At 37.6% G+C, this 18,981-nt stretch overlaps 1 protein-coding gene across 3 annotated transcripts in view; it reads left to right on the top strand.

Annotated features, from left to right (window-relative positions):
• The window catches only part of LOC149246344 (uncharacterized), a 205,086-nt gene that overhangs the window by 140,298 nt on the left and 45,807 nt on the right, over window positions 1-18,981 (top strand). The window contains exon 8 of one of the 3 annotated variants that reach the window (XM_089455675.1): window positions 4,656-4,771. The exons of the other annotated variants lie outside the window; for them this stretch is intronic. Within the exon in view, the coding sequence (XP_089311801.1) occupies window positions 4,656-4,680 (25 nt within the window). The 3' untranslated portion in view covers window positions 4,681-4,771. Of the gene's footprint in view, window positions 1-4,655; window positions 4,772-18,981 lie in introns of those variants that run through there. 3 annotated transcript variants of the gene reach the window in all.

Raw genomic sequence — 18,981 nt, 5'->3', positions numbered from 1 at the left:
TCTTTTCCTCTTCTCTTCTCTTTTTACTCTCTAATTAACCTCTTGGGTTACCCTAAGATCTAATGGATGAGAATAAATGTGCATTTAATTCTCACTTTCTATTTTTTAACTCACCCACTTAAATAAAGATCTACTTCGCCTTTTATTTCCATAGTCACTTTTTCAATTTCTAATTCTTCATTGACTTTAATAAAGTCACCTTTAAATTAAAATGTAACTTTACCACTTATAAAGTCACTTTTAAATTAGAATGTAAATTTACCACTTATAAAGTCACTTTTAAATTAAATTGACTTTACCACTTATAAAGTCACTTTAGGAGAAAAGTACAAATAAATTTGGACACTTTTCCCTATACCAAAGATCAAAGCCTTAGGGAACCACTTGTGGTACCCAAATTTTAACGCTTGTTTGGTGGCGACTCTACTTATTCATCCATTATTTCTCAGACAAGAAACCTTCCCTTGGTATCCATCTGTTCCTCCCTAACTAACCTTTCAGTTTTTGCCTTTTGGATCTTAGAGCTAGATTCATGTTCAAGTGGCGACTCCACTTGTTTATTTTCTTACAAGAATTTCTGCTAGAAGCTCGCTTCTTGTGGATCTCTTGTTTTTCTTGAGTAAGGATCTCTCTCTCTAGCATCCATTTGGCCCCTCCTTTTCCCTTTAGGCAAGTCATCATGGACGTGTTCGCCCCTTGTAACTTTGGTAGTATTCAAGGTTATCCTAATGATCTAAGTCACCTGACACGGGGATTCGGGACACGTAGGATTCGGGATTCGGGGTGTCGGATTCGGGACACGCTGACCCCCTGGAACAGGACACGTTATGTATTATTTTATTAAAATATATATATATATATATATATATAATATATTTAAATATATATATATTAAAAATTAGATATTATCATATTTCTTACACAAATTTTAATTAATGATACAAATTTATTGATTTCAAACATAGATCTTGGTTCTTCATCTATAGCTAAGGGTGTGAACTGCTATGAGGGAACACATGTTCTCATTTCTGAATTTCATGAAACACCATCCAAAATGATTCTATCTTGTCAAATTGTGCAATGACCAGAACAATAAACTTTAAAACCTTACCACGCTTATCTATCTATATATATATATATATATATATTAAAAATTAGATATTATCATATTTCTTACACAAATTTTAATTAATGATACAAATTTATTGATTTCAAACATAGATCTTGATTCTTCATCTATAGCTAAGGGTGTGAACTGCTATGAGGGAACACATGTTCTCATTTCTGAATTTCATGAAACACCATCCAAAATGATTCTATCTTGTCAAATTGTGCAATGACCAGAACAATAAACTGTAAAACCTTACCACGCTTGAAAATCACCCCAATGTATGCATAGAGAGTCGAGACTTTAGATGCAAACTAGACTAAGAAAATCTAAAAATTAGTGTGCAAGCCCACAGTGCAGGAAGAGGAACCTTGATGGAAATTATGCCATATAATATACACTCAGTGGTGTCAGAGGATTGAAGTTCCTCTTACAAAGGGACGAGTTGCATACAAAATAGAAGGCCGAGTTTTTTCCCTTCCTCTGGCCGAGTTCACACCATAAAGAGGCTGAGTTTGTGACCATAAGGAGGGCCACATTCTTCCTGTGTATAGCTGGGTGAACGCACTTCAGTATGGGACTGAGTTGAAGAGTTGCCTAGTGTATTTGGACGCAGAACAAGGAGACACATTTCTGTGCATAATGTCAGTCCATTGTCTCACTATTTTTTGATCTGCGTGGGTTCTGAAGAGCCAGTATAACCGCTGATACAAAGAGATAGGACGCTGGAGCCTTCATTGCTGGTAAAACTCAGAGATTTGGGTTCATTCAAAGGACTGTGTTATAATTTATAAACTCACTGCGTTATCTGGTGGACCACTTACCTCAGACCTGGTGGACTGTGGATGTTTGGTGGTCGATTCTCCTTGCTGAGAGTCCGCTCCTCGCTGCAACAGCACAATCCCTTGCCAACTGACTTGCAAAATGAGCCGTCAACCGAGCAGACACGCCCCTTTAACCTAGCAGCTGGAAACGAGTCCCAAAAACAGGACACGTCCCAAAAATCGCGACACGCACTGCAAATTCGGGACACGTTATAGGACACGACGTGTCATAAAAGGACACGACGTGTCATGAAGTTTGGACACGAATCCGCAGAGAATCGTGTCGGATTCGCTGGATTTGCGATTCGACAGGGCTTTTGGACGAATCCGGTATCTTAGCTAATGATCTTCTATAGAATGGGATTGATAAATTGCCTTCTTTTCAGGGCAATAATGCATTTAGTGTTGATGCTCATCTGAAAGCTTTTGGTTCTTGGGTTAGGCAAGCATGCAGGGCTGTTGATTATAATCATGAAGATGTAAAAATGAGCCTCTTTGTTCTTACCTTGGAAAAAGATGCTTTGGATTGTTTTACGAAAAAGCCTGATAATTCATTTGATTCTTTGCAATCGATTATTAATGCCTTTAAGGAAAAGTATGGAGATAAGAGAGAAGAGAGACATCTCATAAAAGCTATCAGTGTCATAAAAAAGAGAGAAAACGAGACAATTGAAGAGTTCAACAAGAGATTTAATGGTATTATTAAGGAATTACCTCAAGATTATAAACCTCCTGATAAATCTCTTTTGGATTTTTACATTGATGCTTTTAACCCTGATACATCTTATGAATTGAAACGAGCTAAGAATCGTGATTATAAAATTGCTCAGACTTTAGCTATAAAGCTTGAAAAAGATAAGAAGGCATCTGGGAAGTCTGAAATCCCAGGTTTTGATAGGGCTTCAACCAAATTGAAAGAATCTAAAGGAAAAGAGGTTAAAGAATTTGATGACGACTCTATGCAAAAATTACTGCAAAAACTTGAAAGCATGGAGCTTAACCAAGCGAAATTAATCTCTAACCATGCTAAGGAAATAAGTACTTTGTAGTCTAGGTTGATCCAAATGGAAATGGCTTAAGCGCAGATTTTTCAACCTAGGATTAACAATAATAATCAAAGCAGTAATAGTTGGCAGAGAAAAGGCCAATCTAGTGAGTAGAGACCTCCCACTCCGCTTGAATCTGCAAATCAAGTAAATGAGGCTCTGCCTTATTACAGGGCATGTGATGCTTTTCATGAAGAGGCTACTTGCCATGTTGTCAAAAGAATCATAGATAGTAGAATGGTAGGGACAAGTAATCAAGTCAATATTGTTGGTAAAGGATATCATTTGTCTCAGGGAAATTGGACAAAAGTTAAAGAGCATAGTCAAGAAGTTAGACCTTTTACATCTTCCTATAGTATCAATAACTTTGGCCATGAGAAGGATATGCAACTAAATCAAGCGCAGGAAATCAAGAATATGGAAGACAACCAGACTTGACTCATTAAGAACATGGAACTCAACCAAGCTAGATTAACAGAAGATCATACCAGGGAAATGAGTTCTATGCAAAACAAGTTGTTGGCTATAGAAGAAAAACACATTAAGGAAATGAAGATCATGGAAATTAATCACTCCGATCACATAGCCACTGTAGTAGAAAAGTGTGTTTAGAAGATGGAAGCTATGAGGACCGGTATGCAGAATCATCATGAGAAAGAGATAAACTATATGCAAAATTGCTTCATGGGCATGAAAGCGAAGAATGATAAAAGATTAAAGATAATGGAAGTTAATCATTCTAATCAGATGTCCATTATTCAAAATCATATGATTGCAATGGAAGCAAAGCACACTCGGGAAATGAAAACTATGGAGGCCAATCATATCACTCTACAAGACATATTCAAGAAAACTGAGCTCAATGAAGCTAAATTAATAGTAACGCATATTAGAGAAATAAGTTCCATACATAAGAGGTTGGAAGAAAGGAAATCACAGGTACAGAAGTTTCAGCCTGATCCAGATGATAGATGGCAGAAAATCAAGGAGCTTTCAACAAATCATAACTCTCATAATCCATTAAAGCACGTCCCATCTTGTTGTGAATATCCTAAGAAAGTGGCTGACCCCATTAACGAAGATTTAGCTAGGGATGACATAATCAAAGAAGAAATTGAAAAGGATCAAGTTATAACTCATAACACTTGTGAAACTGATCCATCATTTATCACAGAACAGATGTAGAATGAAGAGAGGCGTGTCACAATTTCCTTAAAAACTTCGTCTGAAAGTTTTCAAGTAGAATGTTCCACATCATTAGCAATACAACTTGCCACGAAGAAAAGCCTGAAGCGAAAAAGAAAAAAAATAAGGAAGCCATTTGATGCATCTGATGACCGCAAGCAACTCGATTTTTTGATAAGACAAATTCCTACCATATGCAGGATTAGACATGGCACATCCGAAAAAAATCCCACAGATTTGCCCGAAAGAAGGAAAATGCTTAGCATGCACTATATTGAACACATCTGATGCCACAAGGCATCCTTTGTATTGTATCTCTAACCTTACACCCTGCTATTTCAACATTTTCACTTTGTAGTTAGATTAAATTTATGTTTTCATGTTAGTAGAATAGTTAATAAATGAAGAGCTTCTATTTTCATGTGCTTAATGTTATATGATGATTTTTTGATGGAAGCTACTTATATAATATTGTGTGTTGCTTGGATGCAGATTTTGGATTCTCACATTCCTTTGATGAAACAACGTGTCTCCAAGTAGAGCCAGATGTTGACCACTTTGTGTCAACGGTCCCACAACAGTACACCCCTTTTTTCACAAAAGAGATCCATCATGTTCAAGTGTCCGTGCCATTCAGATTTCATCATCAACTGACAGTTTTGCTAAAGATGTAAACCCATTTTGCATGGTTATATTGTAAATGATTTTAGTAAGACTATCATGTATGTAACAACCTAGGTAAGCATAATAATTTGGTGACGCTTTCTACCCTAAGAAGTTTTTTGTCTCACTGATTCATCTGTCTCTCAAATGATCGACAAAGTTTCTCCTTCCAACCTCACCCCAAAGCTAGAGTGGATTTTGTCGTCAAGATATTAAGTGAGTCTTAGTGTTTTTTATCGAGTGTATAATACTAGCTAATTGGCTAGATTATTTTATTACAAATTACTTGGTCTACTAGATCATTTTTTTTGAGTCGCAGAATTGAGTAGATATTTGAGGGTCTATGACGAACGGGTTTTCCCCCTTCATGTATTTAAATGTAAAATCTTGATGTAAAAATATTTAGTGCATGGTCCTTCATAATTAGACACCATGGCTAAGTATTAGAGGGTTGGAAAAATAATTAATCCCCTCATCAGTGAATTAATTAAATTTTCTGGCCAAATTAAATTAAAAATCCTAAGCCAGAAATTTAATTAATTTTGTGTCCTAGGTAAAATTAAATTCTCCAAAGGTGAAATTCGTGGGTTTCAAAGAAGTTAATTTTTAGAGGTCCCTGACCAAGCAAATATTTAGGAAATCAAGAAATTTTGGACTCTTAGGCCTTGGTGGTTAAGTCAAAGTCAATTATTTGACGATAACTCAAAATAATTAATTTTGAGTTAATTAAAAATTAATTAAATGAAAAATTTGAGTTTTCTAAAAAAATAATTTTCAACAGTGATGATTAAAGATTAATTAAATCTTTATGAACGGTCGAAATTAATTTGACAGAGATCAAGCGAACTTGTCGTTGGAAAATTTATCTATAAATTAGAGATCGATGTTAGTCTATTTTTCACCGATCTTTGAATCGTGTACTAAGCTCTCAAGCTTTTTTGTATACTTTTTTTGGAATAAATGCAAAATTCTTTGGGGTTTCAACTTGCGGTAGTGTTCCACTTCATGAATCTATGGTAACATTGTTTTAATTTCTGCTTAATATTATGTGAAAATTTTCAATCAATAGCCCTCTTAGAATAATCTGAATACGGGTACCTTATTTGGTTTGTCGGATATAGGGTAGCATTTTTAATTTTGATTGAAGTACCAGGTATCTCTATTTCTTCAGAATTTTATTGTTGTTCTATTTCTCTACTTGTTTTGATAGTTGATCTAGTGTTTGCAGAAGATCTCTCAGGTTTTCATTGAGTGTTTGCATGATGTTTTTGGGCTAGTACCTCTCTAAAATTTCAAAATTTATCTTTTAAATATTTTGTGGAAAATTTGATAGATCTGGTTAGGAAGAGCTTTAGATCTTCAGATCTGGGAGTGGAATTGGACTCATACTCAGAATTGATAGATCTGCAACCTTTGTGCATAGATCTGTAATTTTTTTTTGTATAGATCTGAAGTTTTTCTAGCTTGGGTTTTGGGTTTTGGGGTTTTTCTAGTTTGAAGTTTTGCAGGTGCGGACTTGAAGGAAAAATTTAATTTGAAGCCAGATCTAGACCCTGGAGGGCAAGATCTGGCCTCAATATCATTTTGCAGGGACATTATTCGAAATTATTTTCAGTTCGAGAGTTTCAAATTTAGATCTGAGGTTTTTCTGAGAGAAAATTTTAAAGCAGAAATATATCCATTTGAAATTTAAATATTTTGGATTTGTTTTAAGGTTCTTGGGCTACTGTTTGCTGCCCTAAGGCCCTTTAAAATTTTGCTGCTCCCTCTGTCTGCATTTTCTTTTCTTTTATTCTCGAAATCGATCCACTTTTTCTGCTACCAAAGGTCACGGTGCTACTATAGATTCGGTGTAACCACAATTCGATGTTATGCTAACCACAGTGAAGGAATTCAGATCATTCGTCAGAGAATAAGGATCAATGTATTCACAATCTAGAAGAGATATATATAGCTCAAAAGGTTTTTGGTGGAATCTTAGTTTCAGTATACCACAATGAACTAGTTCGGATTAAATTCAGAGTTATTGGTTATGCTATTTTATCTAGTTCAGATTAAATTCATAGTTATCAGTGATGTTATTTTATCTAGTTCGGATTAAAATTTTAAATACACTCTTTATCTTGTGATCATCTAAGCACATTCATAAGTCTGAGGAGATCCTAGATACAATGGTAATCTAAACCTTCTAAGAAGCACGAAAAGACAAGGTCATTATGGGTAATCTTTAAAGCAAGTTACAATTTGAGAAGCCAAAGATACTATCACTCAAGAAGGAACCGACACCAATATGAAGAAGACAAGAATCCATCCCAGAAAGATGACAATAAGACATGTTATGAGGTCTAAATTCAATCAGCAAAAATAAGTCGTTTATGACAACATAAGAAGTAGCCTATATGAAGTCTTGTAGCAGCTATTTTCTTGCAAGCCTTCTCTACAACATTCAACAGTTTGAGAACAACTTCTAACTCAAGTAAGTATTGTGATTTCTATGCTTTAGTCATCTAACAATGTGTTTACAGTTTCCAAGGAGAGCATCAAGTCCTATAAAACATTGATCTCTCAATTAAAGAAGTTCAAGGTATGTAAACTCGAGGTACGAATATTTATAAGATTTTATTATATCTAATCTTAGATGGTCCATATAATCCTAGTCTAGAACATACAAGAACCTTAATCCTTATCTTCTAGGATTTATAAAGCAATCTAGGATGTCAAGTAAAATCTTAGTATTAATTGGAAGGAAAGATAAATTTGATTTTTATATAAAGGATTCCATCCTCCATTGTTAGAAAATATAGATTGAGAGCTAACATCATATTCTAGGTATCACATATTTTGCCTAGAAGTATTTGTTACAGGTACAAAATATCATGGCACTTCAAGGAGTCCCTACAAGGTTTGTCAAGGAACAAAGGTATGTCTTAAACTACAAAATGTTGATTTCCTTATAATAAATGTTTATTCATTTGATAATCTATTACTAACATCATTATGTCTAGCTATATTGAATCATAATGATTCTTGTTTTGGGTGATTCATCACTTGATAAATCTACCCCCCTCATATTCTTAATTGACTTTATAGAACCCTAGACAGGTTTCTTGGAAAACCCTAACTTAAGGGTATGTTAATGTTAATGTCTAAAACCCTAAAACATTTTAGTGTTACTTGAAAATGTTATTTGAAGTTTTTGTTGATGATGTCATGTTTGGGGTTTTGGTATGATCATGACAACCCTAACTTGTTAGGGTTGAAATGGTGTTGTTTGAAATCCTGAACCTTTAAAGTTCTAGTATAGTAGGGTTTACTTTGTTATGTTATGAAACCCTAGATCTTTATGGTTTGGTTGGGATTATAAGCAAAACCTTTGATATGTAATGAAAGATCCTAGGAATGGAGCACTAGGTTTATATATGAGTCCATGTGGTCAAAACCTAGCTTGGTCTAGGTCAATATATGTCTAATGTGTTTGCCTGACATATGTTATGCTTATAATTGATGATGAATTCCTAGATATGGGTGTTGATGTAATTATTGTTGGTCATGAGTCCTAAGGTTTGGAAACAAGCCCTTGTCAAAGATTGATATTCTAGGATGATGCTGTTTGGTAAAACTAGGGTTTTGTAGCTAAACCCTAGTAGTAGTTAAATTCTCTAGTATGTGTGATATGACACTCTGGAATCTATCTATATGGTGAGTGTTGAGTTTGTGTAAATAAGAAATCTAGGGTTTATTTGAAATCCTAGTAGGGAGTGTTAAAAATGCAACAAGATGATGGAGCTTAGTGGAAAGGAGTCGCCTTCACTAAGTGGGCCTGTAGGCTATTTTTGGTGCAAAGTCTATTTTTAGACATATGGATCATGGTCTATGAGTTGCAGGATGCTATTTGTGGATGATTGGTCATGTTGGTAAAAATAGATGGACTTCTATTTTTAGACATATGGGCGGAGTCTATTTTTAGACGGCCAGGCTAAAAATAGAACAGTCGAATATTATTAGCTCTTAATAATATCTGGACTATAAACATTATCTTATCCTCTTGGAGCACTTCAGTTCGAGCTACGGATGTGGCACATGCAACTGCCAAAAGGAAATACACTTTTCTTATGGGTCAGTTGAGCTATTGCATGATGAACTTCAGTTAGAACTCAAGTGATTGAGTTTGGTGGAGTTAATTGAGGAGTTGATGGAGTTGTGTTCAATTTGACTTAGTTGAACTAGTTGTATTTAGTCTAACTGCAGAATACACTAGTGATGAGTGATGTGAATTAATTATTAATTAATTCACTAATTATTATCTCATAAATCAACTAAAGAATACATTAGTTAACTCAGTGCATGGACAGTTCAGTGGAGACAAGTGTTAGAGGTGAGTGAAAGGGCAAGACAACTGTCAGTTGTGACTATAGTTGTGCATGAGATTTGCACAATCAATGGATTGAGTATTGCCAATGAGGATTGCGTGGTTTAGCCAAGGGAAATACGAGTTTGGATCAACCATTCTCATCTATTCTCATGCAGGATTGCGCAGTGGAGGCAAGCAAGCAGCGGAGGAGATTTGAACCTGTGATTGATTCAAATCTGAGCTAGTTTGTGTGTAACAGGTGGAGATAGTACTGAGTACTTGCGAGGAGTATTGTACTATGTATTGTTACATGTTCTCAATCAATATAATATACAGATAGTTGGGGGTTTTCAGCTGTATGCTTTCCCCGTGATATACTGTGTTGATATGTGTGATTGATGCTTCAATGTGCGTGTGCGATTGTTTCTGAATACTGCAAATTGATGATCAATAGTAGAGGAGGTTATGTATTATTCATGCATTCCGCAAATAGTGTATAATCAGGATAATCTTTGTGAATAAGTGTTATATTATTCAAAATTTCTACATGGTATCAGAGCAGAGTTGATCATCAGATCTATTATTCAGAAAGTGATTACATTTTATTTCTTTAGGCAGAGTCTGTAATCGGGCCAGCTAGCCTCTGGATTCATCCTTCTTTTCGAAGGTGAGATATCCGGTAAAAACCCATACAGTCAATCTCTGTACGAGAAATACTTTGTTCTCACGAATTGTAGATAAGAAGCGGTTGAGTTTTGTGCTGGTGGAATTCGAGTTTGCAGCAGTGTTTTCTTGGTGTCAAAGTTGAAATGTCTTTCAACGGATTGCGATTGGAGTATGCTCTTGAAGGCAGCTCGAATTATATTGCATGGAAACACAGGATGGAGGCGGTGTTAGATGAAAATGGGTTGAAGGAGTTCATAGAGGCTAAGGTCCCAAAGCCTACTGATGCTGCTCACGTTGAGGATGGGCAAAAGAAGACAGCAAAGTGTCGAAGGATTTTGTTGGAGGGCGTGAAGGATCACATTGTGTGTAGCGTGCATGGAAAGGCTTCTCCATACTTGATGTGGAAAGCGTTGACAGATTTATTCCAAAGCAAGAGCGACCAGAGGAAGTTGGCGCTCAAGGATAAACTCAGAAACATTAAGTGTGAGAATGGAGACAGTATGCCCAGGTATCTCACGAAGTTCACCCAATGCCGGGATGAGCTGGGAAGTGTGGGGGTGACTGTCGATGATGAGGACTTGGTGAGCTTGGCTCTCCTTGGTCTTCCGAAGAGTTGGCATTCCTATCAGGACTCTGTCAATGGTCAGGAGAAATTGCCAGGATGGGAGAGACTTTGGTCTGATCTTGTGCAGGAGGAGATCAGACGGAGTGCCAGAGAGTTCTTCATGCATGCATGATGAGGAGAACTGTGCCTTAGCGAGTAAGGCGAAGAAGGGGAAGGAGAAGGGTTCTCTTTCCGAATCCAGTTCTTCCAATGATGGGAAGAAGGTTGACAAATCGAAAGTGCGATGCTTTCGTTGTCATGAGGTGGGCCATTACGCTGTAAATTGTCCACGGAGGAAATCCAAGAAGGGATCCGGGGAAGGATCTGAAGGTGAGGCACTTGCTTCACAGTTTGAGTTGGATTTCACACTTTTTGCGTGCATGGTTTCATCCATGGTGGGAAGTGGTTGGTTCCTTGACAGTGGAGCTTCTTTCCACATGACCGGTGACAAGAGTTTGTTCAGTACTTTGGAGGAGAAAGATCTCTAGATGCTCATAGCGATGGGTAATGATGAGAAGTATAGTGTCTCAGGTGTAGGCATGGTTATTTTTCAGAGGGAGCATGGAGCTCGCCTTACCTTGACTAATGTCAAGTATGTACCAGGACTGAAGAGAAACTTGGTGTCGATCGTGATGCTGGAAGACAGAGGCTATGATGTAGTCTTCAGTAAGGGAAAGGTTTTCCTTGGACACATCATCACTAGACAGGTGAAGCAGATTGGTTCACGGGTCAAGAACCTGTATGCTCTTGAGGTTCAAGATGCATGCAAAGCCTTGAGCAGTGAGGCAACTGATGGAGACTTGGTGGTTGAGAGGGAGCGTATATTACCTCTCAACATGCAGAGCTAGAAGAAGTCTCAGACGATTGTGGAGGAGCCACGATTGGTGCAGCAGCTTCAGGAGGTTGTGGAGCAGCCACAACAAGGGAAGCTGAGAGGAGATCGAGTAGAGACATCTACTCATGCAGAGACCTCCAGTAGGGGGAAACTTCGAGCCAGGTGGGCTGAGGGATCACATGCAGCCATACCTCCAGGTAGGAGTTGGGGCGATATAGAGTGATCGTTCCAAGGAGGAGGGGCAGGATCTTTGAGGTACCCAACCTCTTGGATGAGACCTTGCTATGGGAGCCCCGATGTGGAGTAGCAAGAACTGACTAATTGGGTAGAGACAGATGCGGATGGAGCGACAGAGAGAGCGACAGTGCAGGGAATCCCAGGACAACACATAGCTAGCAGGTTGCAACAATGCGAGAGGCACAAGTGTTTTGCACAGTGCTAGGTGGCACAGAGAGGTGTGCAATGGTGCGAGATGCATGGAGATGTTGCAGTAGCGCAGATGTCAGAGAGGGAGCACTTGTCAGCAATAGGTAGAGCTTCAGCATCAGAGTATGTTCCTAGCCCAACAGAGTGGTCAGTTGGGAGTGTTTTTGTTCCAAGTGTTGTTGGAGCAAGTGGACCGGGAAAATGTGTTGCATGCAGAACATTCCAGAGTTGCAGGATAGGGGTTGCAGATAATCCATATCTTGTTGAGAAGGAGTGTTGAAAATGCAACAAGATGATGGAGCTTAGTGGAAAGGAGTCGCCTTCACTAAGTGGGCCCGCATGCTATTTTTGGCGCAAAGTCTATTTTTAGACATATGGATCATGGTCTATGAGTTGCAGGATGCTATTTGTGGATGATTGGTCATGATGGTAAAAATAGATGGACTTCTACTTTTAGACATATGGGTGGAGTCTATTTTTAGACTGCCAGGCTAAAAATAGAACAGTCGAATATTATTAGCTCTTAATAATATTTGGACTATAAACATTATCTTATCCTCTTGGAGCACTTCAGTTCGAGCTACGGATGTGGCACATGCAACTGCCAGAAGGAAATACGCTTTTCTTATGGGTCAGTTGAGCTATTGCATGATGGACTTCAGTTAGAACTCAAGTGATTGAGTTTGGTGGAGTTGATTGAGGAGTTGATGGAGTTGTGTTCAGTTTGACTTAGTTGAACTAGTTGTATTTAGTCTAACTGCAGAATACACTAGTGATGAGTGATGTGAATTAATTCACTAATTATTAACTCATAAATCAACTAAAGAATACATCAGTTAACTCAGTGCATGGACAGTTCAGTGGAGACAAGTGTTAGAGGTGAGTGAAAGGGCAAGACAGCTGTCAGTTGTGACTATAGTTGTGCATGAGATTTGCACAATCAATGGATTGAGTATTGCCAATGAGGATTGCGTGGTTTAGCCAAGGGAAATACAAGTTTGGATCAGCCATTCTCATCTATTCTCATGCAGGATTGCGCAGTGGAGGCAGGCAAGCAGCGGAGGAGATGTGAACCTGTGATTGATTCAGATCTGAGCTAGTTTGTATGTAACAGGTGGAGATAGTACTGAGTACTTGCGAGGAGTATTGTACTATGTATTGTTACATGTTCTCAATCAATATAATATACAGATAGTTGGGGGTTTTTAGCTGTATGCTTTCCCCGTGATATACTGTGTTGATATGTGTGATTGATGCTTCAATGTGCGCGTGCGATTGTTTCTGAATACTGCAAATTGATGATCAATAGTAGAGGAGGTTATGTATTATGCATGCATTCCGCAAATAGTGTATAATCAGGATAATCTCTGTGAATAAGTGTTATATTATTCAAAATTTTTACAGGGAGTCTAACATATGAAATTTGAAAATTGTTAGATTTATTAATCCGTTTTGTTTCTAAGGTTTGCTATTTGAAAGATCATGTCATGTTATTAAAAATAATATTGAAACCCTAGATATAATGAGTTTGATATCTTGATGAGCTACGAATGTGATTTAGGGTTTGTAACAAGACCTGGGCAAGAAGTTGAAGTATTCAATTATAGTCTCTTGCTGATTATGTTTGTAATATGCTTATGTTATTATAGGATTTTAGATGGCTAACGTCATGCCTCTATAGTTTTGGTTGTACTTGCTATCTAAGTTGTGCAGGTACACAGACTTCAAGGTGGTGAAGATGATTGAAAGAAAAGTTGATATGATAAGCATGATATGAACGATGATGGTAATGATAACTTTGATGAGATGAATGGAAGCCACGAAAGATTCTCCGTTGTCGAAAAGAAGCTGATCTCCTTGGGTTAAGAGGGAGCCTAGATAGAAGAGATCTCCCTTAGTTTAAGAAGGAGATTGGATAGAGAAAATCTTCCTGATTGAGAGGGAGAGCATAGTTTTGATCGGAGAATGAATTTTGAAGGATATGTTGCCGTATGTGAAGTTGAAAAAGAAAGATTCTGTTGATAGGCCTACCGTGTTGAGAAGCAGCATCAGGAAAATCTCGATGGTTTGTGTTTATTTATGAATATGTGAAAGTATATTATTGGGGTTGTGTTTAAATATCTCGAAGGTTTTGATAGCATTCTGGTTACTGATCAATTTGATCGGGAGAGCTTTGTTGTCCTTGATCTGCTGGATCAAGGAGAGGCTTTGTGAGTGAAGCATTGCCTGGGAGGACATCTGGCTAGCACTTTGTGTTGATGTCTAGGTCTCAAAGTAGGGAGGGTGGCGTGGGTCGTAGAACTCTGATTGTGGATACGCACCTAGGTCCCTGGGTTGATTGTTAGCAAGTAAGCTTGATGGTACCTAGAGTGGCTGAAAGCTTGAGTCCATCTTAGTCCCACCCAGATAGATTGCCTTGGCCAGGAATCTAGTCCATGGCATTGCAGTGCCTAAACTTCTTCATAAATGATGTGTTTTGAGATCTTCCACGTACCTCTATGATTATATGTAAATATGAATACCTCCCTAGTTAAGAGGAAGTGTTGAAGAATATAACTAGGTTTGGTCTTCATAAATTGTACTTGAGTCAGAATGTAATATTTGTCAAAAGAAAGCAAAATAATTTTTTATTATTAATTTAATTGACTTATTAAAGAATGGGTTTCATGCTTGGGTCAATTGTCTTAGGTCAAGCCTCCATTGTAGGCTTTAGATTATTGTCTAAGTCAAATTTTGTTTGAAGACTCGTCCATCCATCAAGGTCTCATTGTAGCCGGCCTAAAAAAGAATCCTCATGAAGTTGGCCTCCCTCAAAAGATCACATGTGGGCCTAATACAATGACACAACTCTTCATATATTCATGTCGTCTCATTAAAGATGGACAAACAACTATATATAAGTGTATAGGAACTTTGCTCAAGAGGACAGTTTAGAGTTCAAATTTTTAGAGAGGTATTTTCGGTGGTCTCATAAATAGAGGTTCGGTGATTTTTGAGATGGTCTTTTGGTGATCTCAGAGACAATCATAGAGAAGTTCGGATAGGGATTTCAGAGACATATGCTTCGGTGTCTTTACAATGAAAAGTTTGGATACCACAATGTGCACAGTTTGGATGACTTCAATGTGGTGCTATTTTAGAACGAGAGTGAATTCAGTTTGGTACTATTACAGTGGTGCTTTCAAAGTATCTCGGTGCTATCACAGTGGATGAAGGAGCTCGGATTGGCTATAGAAGTGATCTCTTCAAAGACAAGTGTGAAGAAGATTGACTGCTACAGGAGCAATGGAACTGAAGCATGACAAGGTTGACTTGATGGATGGAGGTAGTCTCAAGTTTGATTTGTAAGGGACTTGGTTGTCTCATCTTGAATCTATTGAAGGAAGAATTTTGACTGGGTTTTCCCCTAGAGTGGGGTGTTGCCCTGATGGCGTGCCTATATCTTGTGTTCTCTTTTATTTGTTGCTTGGCATTAGTCTTGATGATATGAAAAGATAAATTGAATGAAAGAATAATAATAATAATAAACCATCACAAGATAATGTCATAAAAAGAGAAATCGTTTAACTGCCACCTCTATGGATTTCTCAACATTTTGGTCATCCAGTCTTCCTTTAGCAGCTTCCTTGATTGAAAGAACTTCAATCCCTTGACTTGCTTTACTTCTTTTGTCATCATACCATCATCTCATGAATCCCATACAAGTTGGAATTTCCGACGAGACAATTGCTTCTTCTAGTAGGTGAACCTTCCAATGAAGATTCTGATGGAGGATCTTGATTATCCTCATCCTGCAGATTCTCCTTTTGAATGATGTATGATGAGCTCTATACTAGATACCTTTCTTTTCCCATAAGTACTCCTTATGCTTCTAATGAGGTTACCAAGAGCTTCATCCTTCTATAGGTGACGTAGAGTCCTATTTCAGCTATCTTTCATGCTTCTTTATGATGATGTTACGAGCTCTTTCTTTCAATTGTATGCTTCTATGATGCCATTTGCTAATATGATGTATCCTATCATGCTTCTAATGATTCCTACTATGATAGTTATACTTTACAACAAAATTTTTGAAACAAACACTTGAAAAGGACTAGGTGAGGAAGACTATCTCAATCATAGTAGAGATCTTTTACTTCCTCGTTCTTGGATTTCTTCTTTTCAGCGTCTCCTACTTCTTCAGTGATATGGGCTTCTTCCCTTGCTCTTTGTTGTCCTTCTCGAGCTTAGGACAATCTCTCTTGTAGTGCCCATATTCTTGACATCCATAGCATTGAACCTTTTCCATATTCTTCTTTCGTTTCTAAGGACCAAATATCCCAACTTCCCTTTTCTCTTTGCCATAACAACATATGCTTGAGTTTGCTCATTTGATCGTATATCAGATTTTGCCTTCAACTTGGTTTCTTCAATTTTTCATAGTGACCATAGATCTTTGAATGGAGTAGCTTCCTTCTTCCCATAAATGCTTGATGTAAAGTTACCCCATTCGTCTGGTAGTGCATTCAGTACTATGGTAGTCATCTCTTTGTTATACATTATTTCTCCTAGATCTTGTAGTTGGTCCCTTATTTCAGATATCCTCATAAAGTATGAGGCTATTCCCTCTTCTTTTGATATCTTCATCTTGTAGAGTTCTTGTCTTAATGAGATTAATTCTCTTGCAGTGTTTACAGAAAACAACTTTACAAGTTTGTCATATATTTATTTTGATGTTTAAAGTTTAGATACATAGGGAATGAGGGGATCCTTTATGGATTCTATGAGAATCCTTTGAGCTCTTACTTCCCCTTTCATATACCTTGCAAATGCTTGATCATCTTCCTTGGGAGGTTTGGTGATTAAGCCCTTAACATTATCCATGGCCTCATTTTCTATGAGGTTGACATATTCAGATGTAGACGTAGATATACTTGTGAAGATGCTCTTTCAACTTGCTGCCTTCTTGATTTTGATGGTGTTATAGGTAATAGAAAACTTCTCCTTGATGAACATGGTTTTCTTTGAAAGTGACCGTTGACTCCAAAGAGAGGGAGATCACCTTAGATCTTTTGATGATGGTGACAATGTTCATGATTTTTGTTCCCTTGGATGAGTAGACTTCGAGATGCTTCGATCTTTTTATTTGAGTAGAGATAAGACTCTTTTGAGGTCTCCTTTGTTGTGATGATATGATGAGCAAGGATCCCAAAAATGCTTCTAGTGTAGACTTCTCTTTCGATCGATCTAGGGTTTTGATAGTTTTCTTCTAGATGATGATGTAGCCCTTGTCTTCTTGGAGATGAGAGGATCTTCTTTTGATTCCTTTGATGCCCTTTTTGGTCTTTGAGCGCTTGAGTGCCCCTTATGGAGCTGCTCTTTCTTAACCTGTCACCTTAGCTCTAATACCATGTTGAGAAATCTAGGGCCAACACAGGGGGTGATTTCTCTATTAATGATCATTGCTTGTGAATAATTTTTACTTCTTTTGATTAGGTTCTTCTTTATCTTTGATTATTATAGTGTTCTCTTCATCAAACAACTATCAAAATATGAACAACAATGAGACAAGGGACACAAGATGTAGGCGATCAGTTAAGGCCAAAACCTCTCCAATTTGAGAGGAAAACCCAAACGAATTCTTCTTCTTATAAAATCTTTTTCAAGTGATGAATTCCAAGACCAAGACCCTTGACCTAACAACCTCTCCAAGACCAAGTCACAAAACTTTCTTGAAGCAATTCTTCTTCCTTGAGTCAATGCTAGTCAAACTGCTTGCTTCACCTTAGATCTCAGCTTCCCTTCAAATTTCAGCCTATTGACTCAGACCTGCAATTCTCGACCTCTCCAGAAACCCTAGTTGCAGCACGTGTGAGGGATAAACAATAATTTTATCCCTTGATTCCCTTCGCTTGGATGGAGTCTCCTTCTTCTACAATTCGGCTTGTAAAGTGAATTGGTTTCTTCCTTGATTCAGCCTCCAAGATAACTATGATAACTTCGACTTCTTCTGCATCAGATGATACTAGTCTTCCTTGCACGTGTGAAAGGTATTTGGCCCAAAACATATTAAGATTACTTCAGATTTTTTTCCTCCTTTCTTTGCTTGATGAGAGGCTTCTTTTATTTGTGTTTCTCACAATTGATTTTCTATTTTAGATGCTTGAATCGATGACTCCAAGTGAGGCCGAGACCTCCTTTATGTAGTAGTCTGCCCATGAAATTAAGCCAACTTTACAATTCGGCTTGTAAAGTGACTTGGTTCTTCCTTGATTCAGCCTCCAAGATGACTATGAGACTTCTGCCGCATTAGATGATACTAGTCTTCCTTGCACATGTGAGAGGTATTTGGCCCAAAACAGATTAAGATTACTTCAGATTTTTCTTCTCCTTTCTTTGCTTGATGAGAGGCTTCTTTTATTTGTGTTTCTCACACTTGATTTTCTATTTTAGATGCTTGAATCGATGATCTCCAAGTGAGGCCAAGACCTCCTTTATATAGTAGTCTGGCCATGAAATTAAGCCAACTTGTGCTTGTAGGCCGACATCCTTTTTTAGAATGATCTCCATCTCCTTTTGAAGGTCGACTTGATGGAGTACTTGTGACAAGGTCAGGGAGGGTTTATGACTCAAATACATTCTCTTTTATAATATGTAACATGCCCAATGGGTCTTCAATACATGACATTGATTCAATAGACTTGAGTTAATCACCAAACCTAATAACTCACAATGGGAGCTTCATCTATAAAATAAATTTTTTTGAGCATGAAACCCATGAATCAATCATAACATAAATAATTTTATTTTCTTCTTTGCATCAATTACTAAAATCATGATTACACATGTCATTATGAAGACCGAACCTAGTTACATATTTCAACATAACCATACCAAATATGTTGAGGTACATTGCCACTTTATCAAACAACTTGTAGAAGAGGGAGGAAGTAATCCGAAATGATCAGGAAAGTGATTCGAAATGGATTAATGGATGATCAAGGATCGAGAAAAGGCCAAAAATTCAAAGTCATTGGATTCAAGCGAAAGCAGTGCCATGGCGTAGAGCTCAGAAAAACGATTCCAACACAACTTGAACGGGCGAAAATAGACTTTGTATGAAGAAGTTATTCAAAGTCAAAGTTTTCAGGGTTAAATCCAAAAAGTCAAAGTCAAAGTCAATAGTCAACGAACAGTCAAAGGTCAAGGTTTGATTGCCATGTGGCATCACGAGAAGGTGACAAGTGGCAGGTTGTGATTGGCGCATAACCAATGATGGCTGACAAGTGGCAGG

The sequence above is a fragment of the Pinus tabuliformis genome, chromosome 7 (assembly GCF_031772625.1).
Source record: "Pinus tabuliformis cultivar Carrire ecotype Pingquan chromosome 7, CPIR1, whole genome shotgun sequence".
NCBI classification, from domain to species: domain Eukaryota; kingdom Viridiplantae; phylum Streptophyta; class Pinopsida; order Pinales; family Pinaceae; genus Pinus; species Pinus tabuliformis.
Note: the sequence above shows the minus strand (reverse complement) of the source record. Positions and strands in the feature narration are given on the sequence as shown.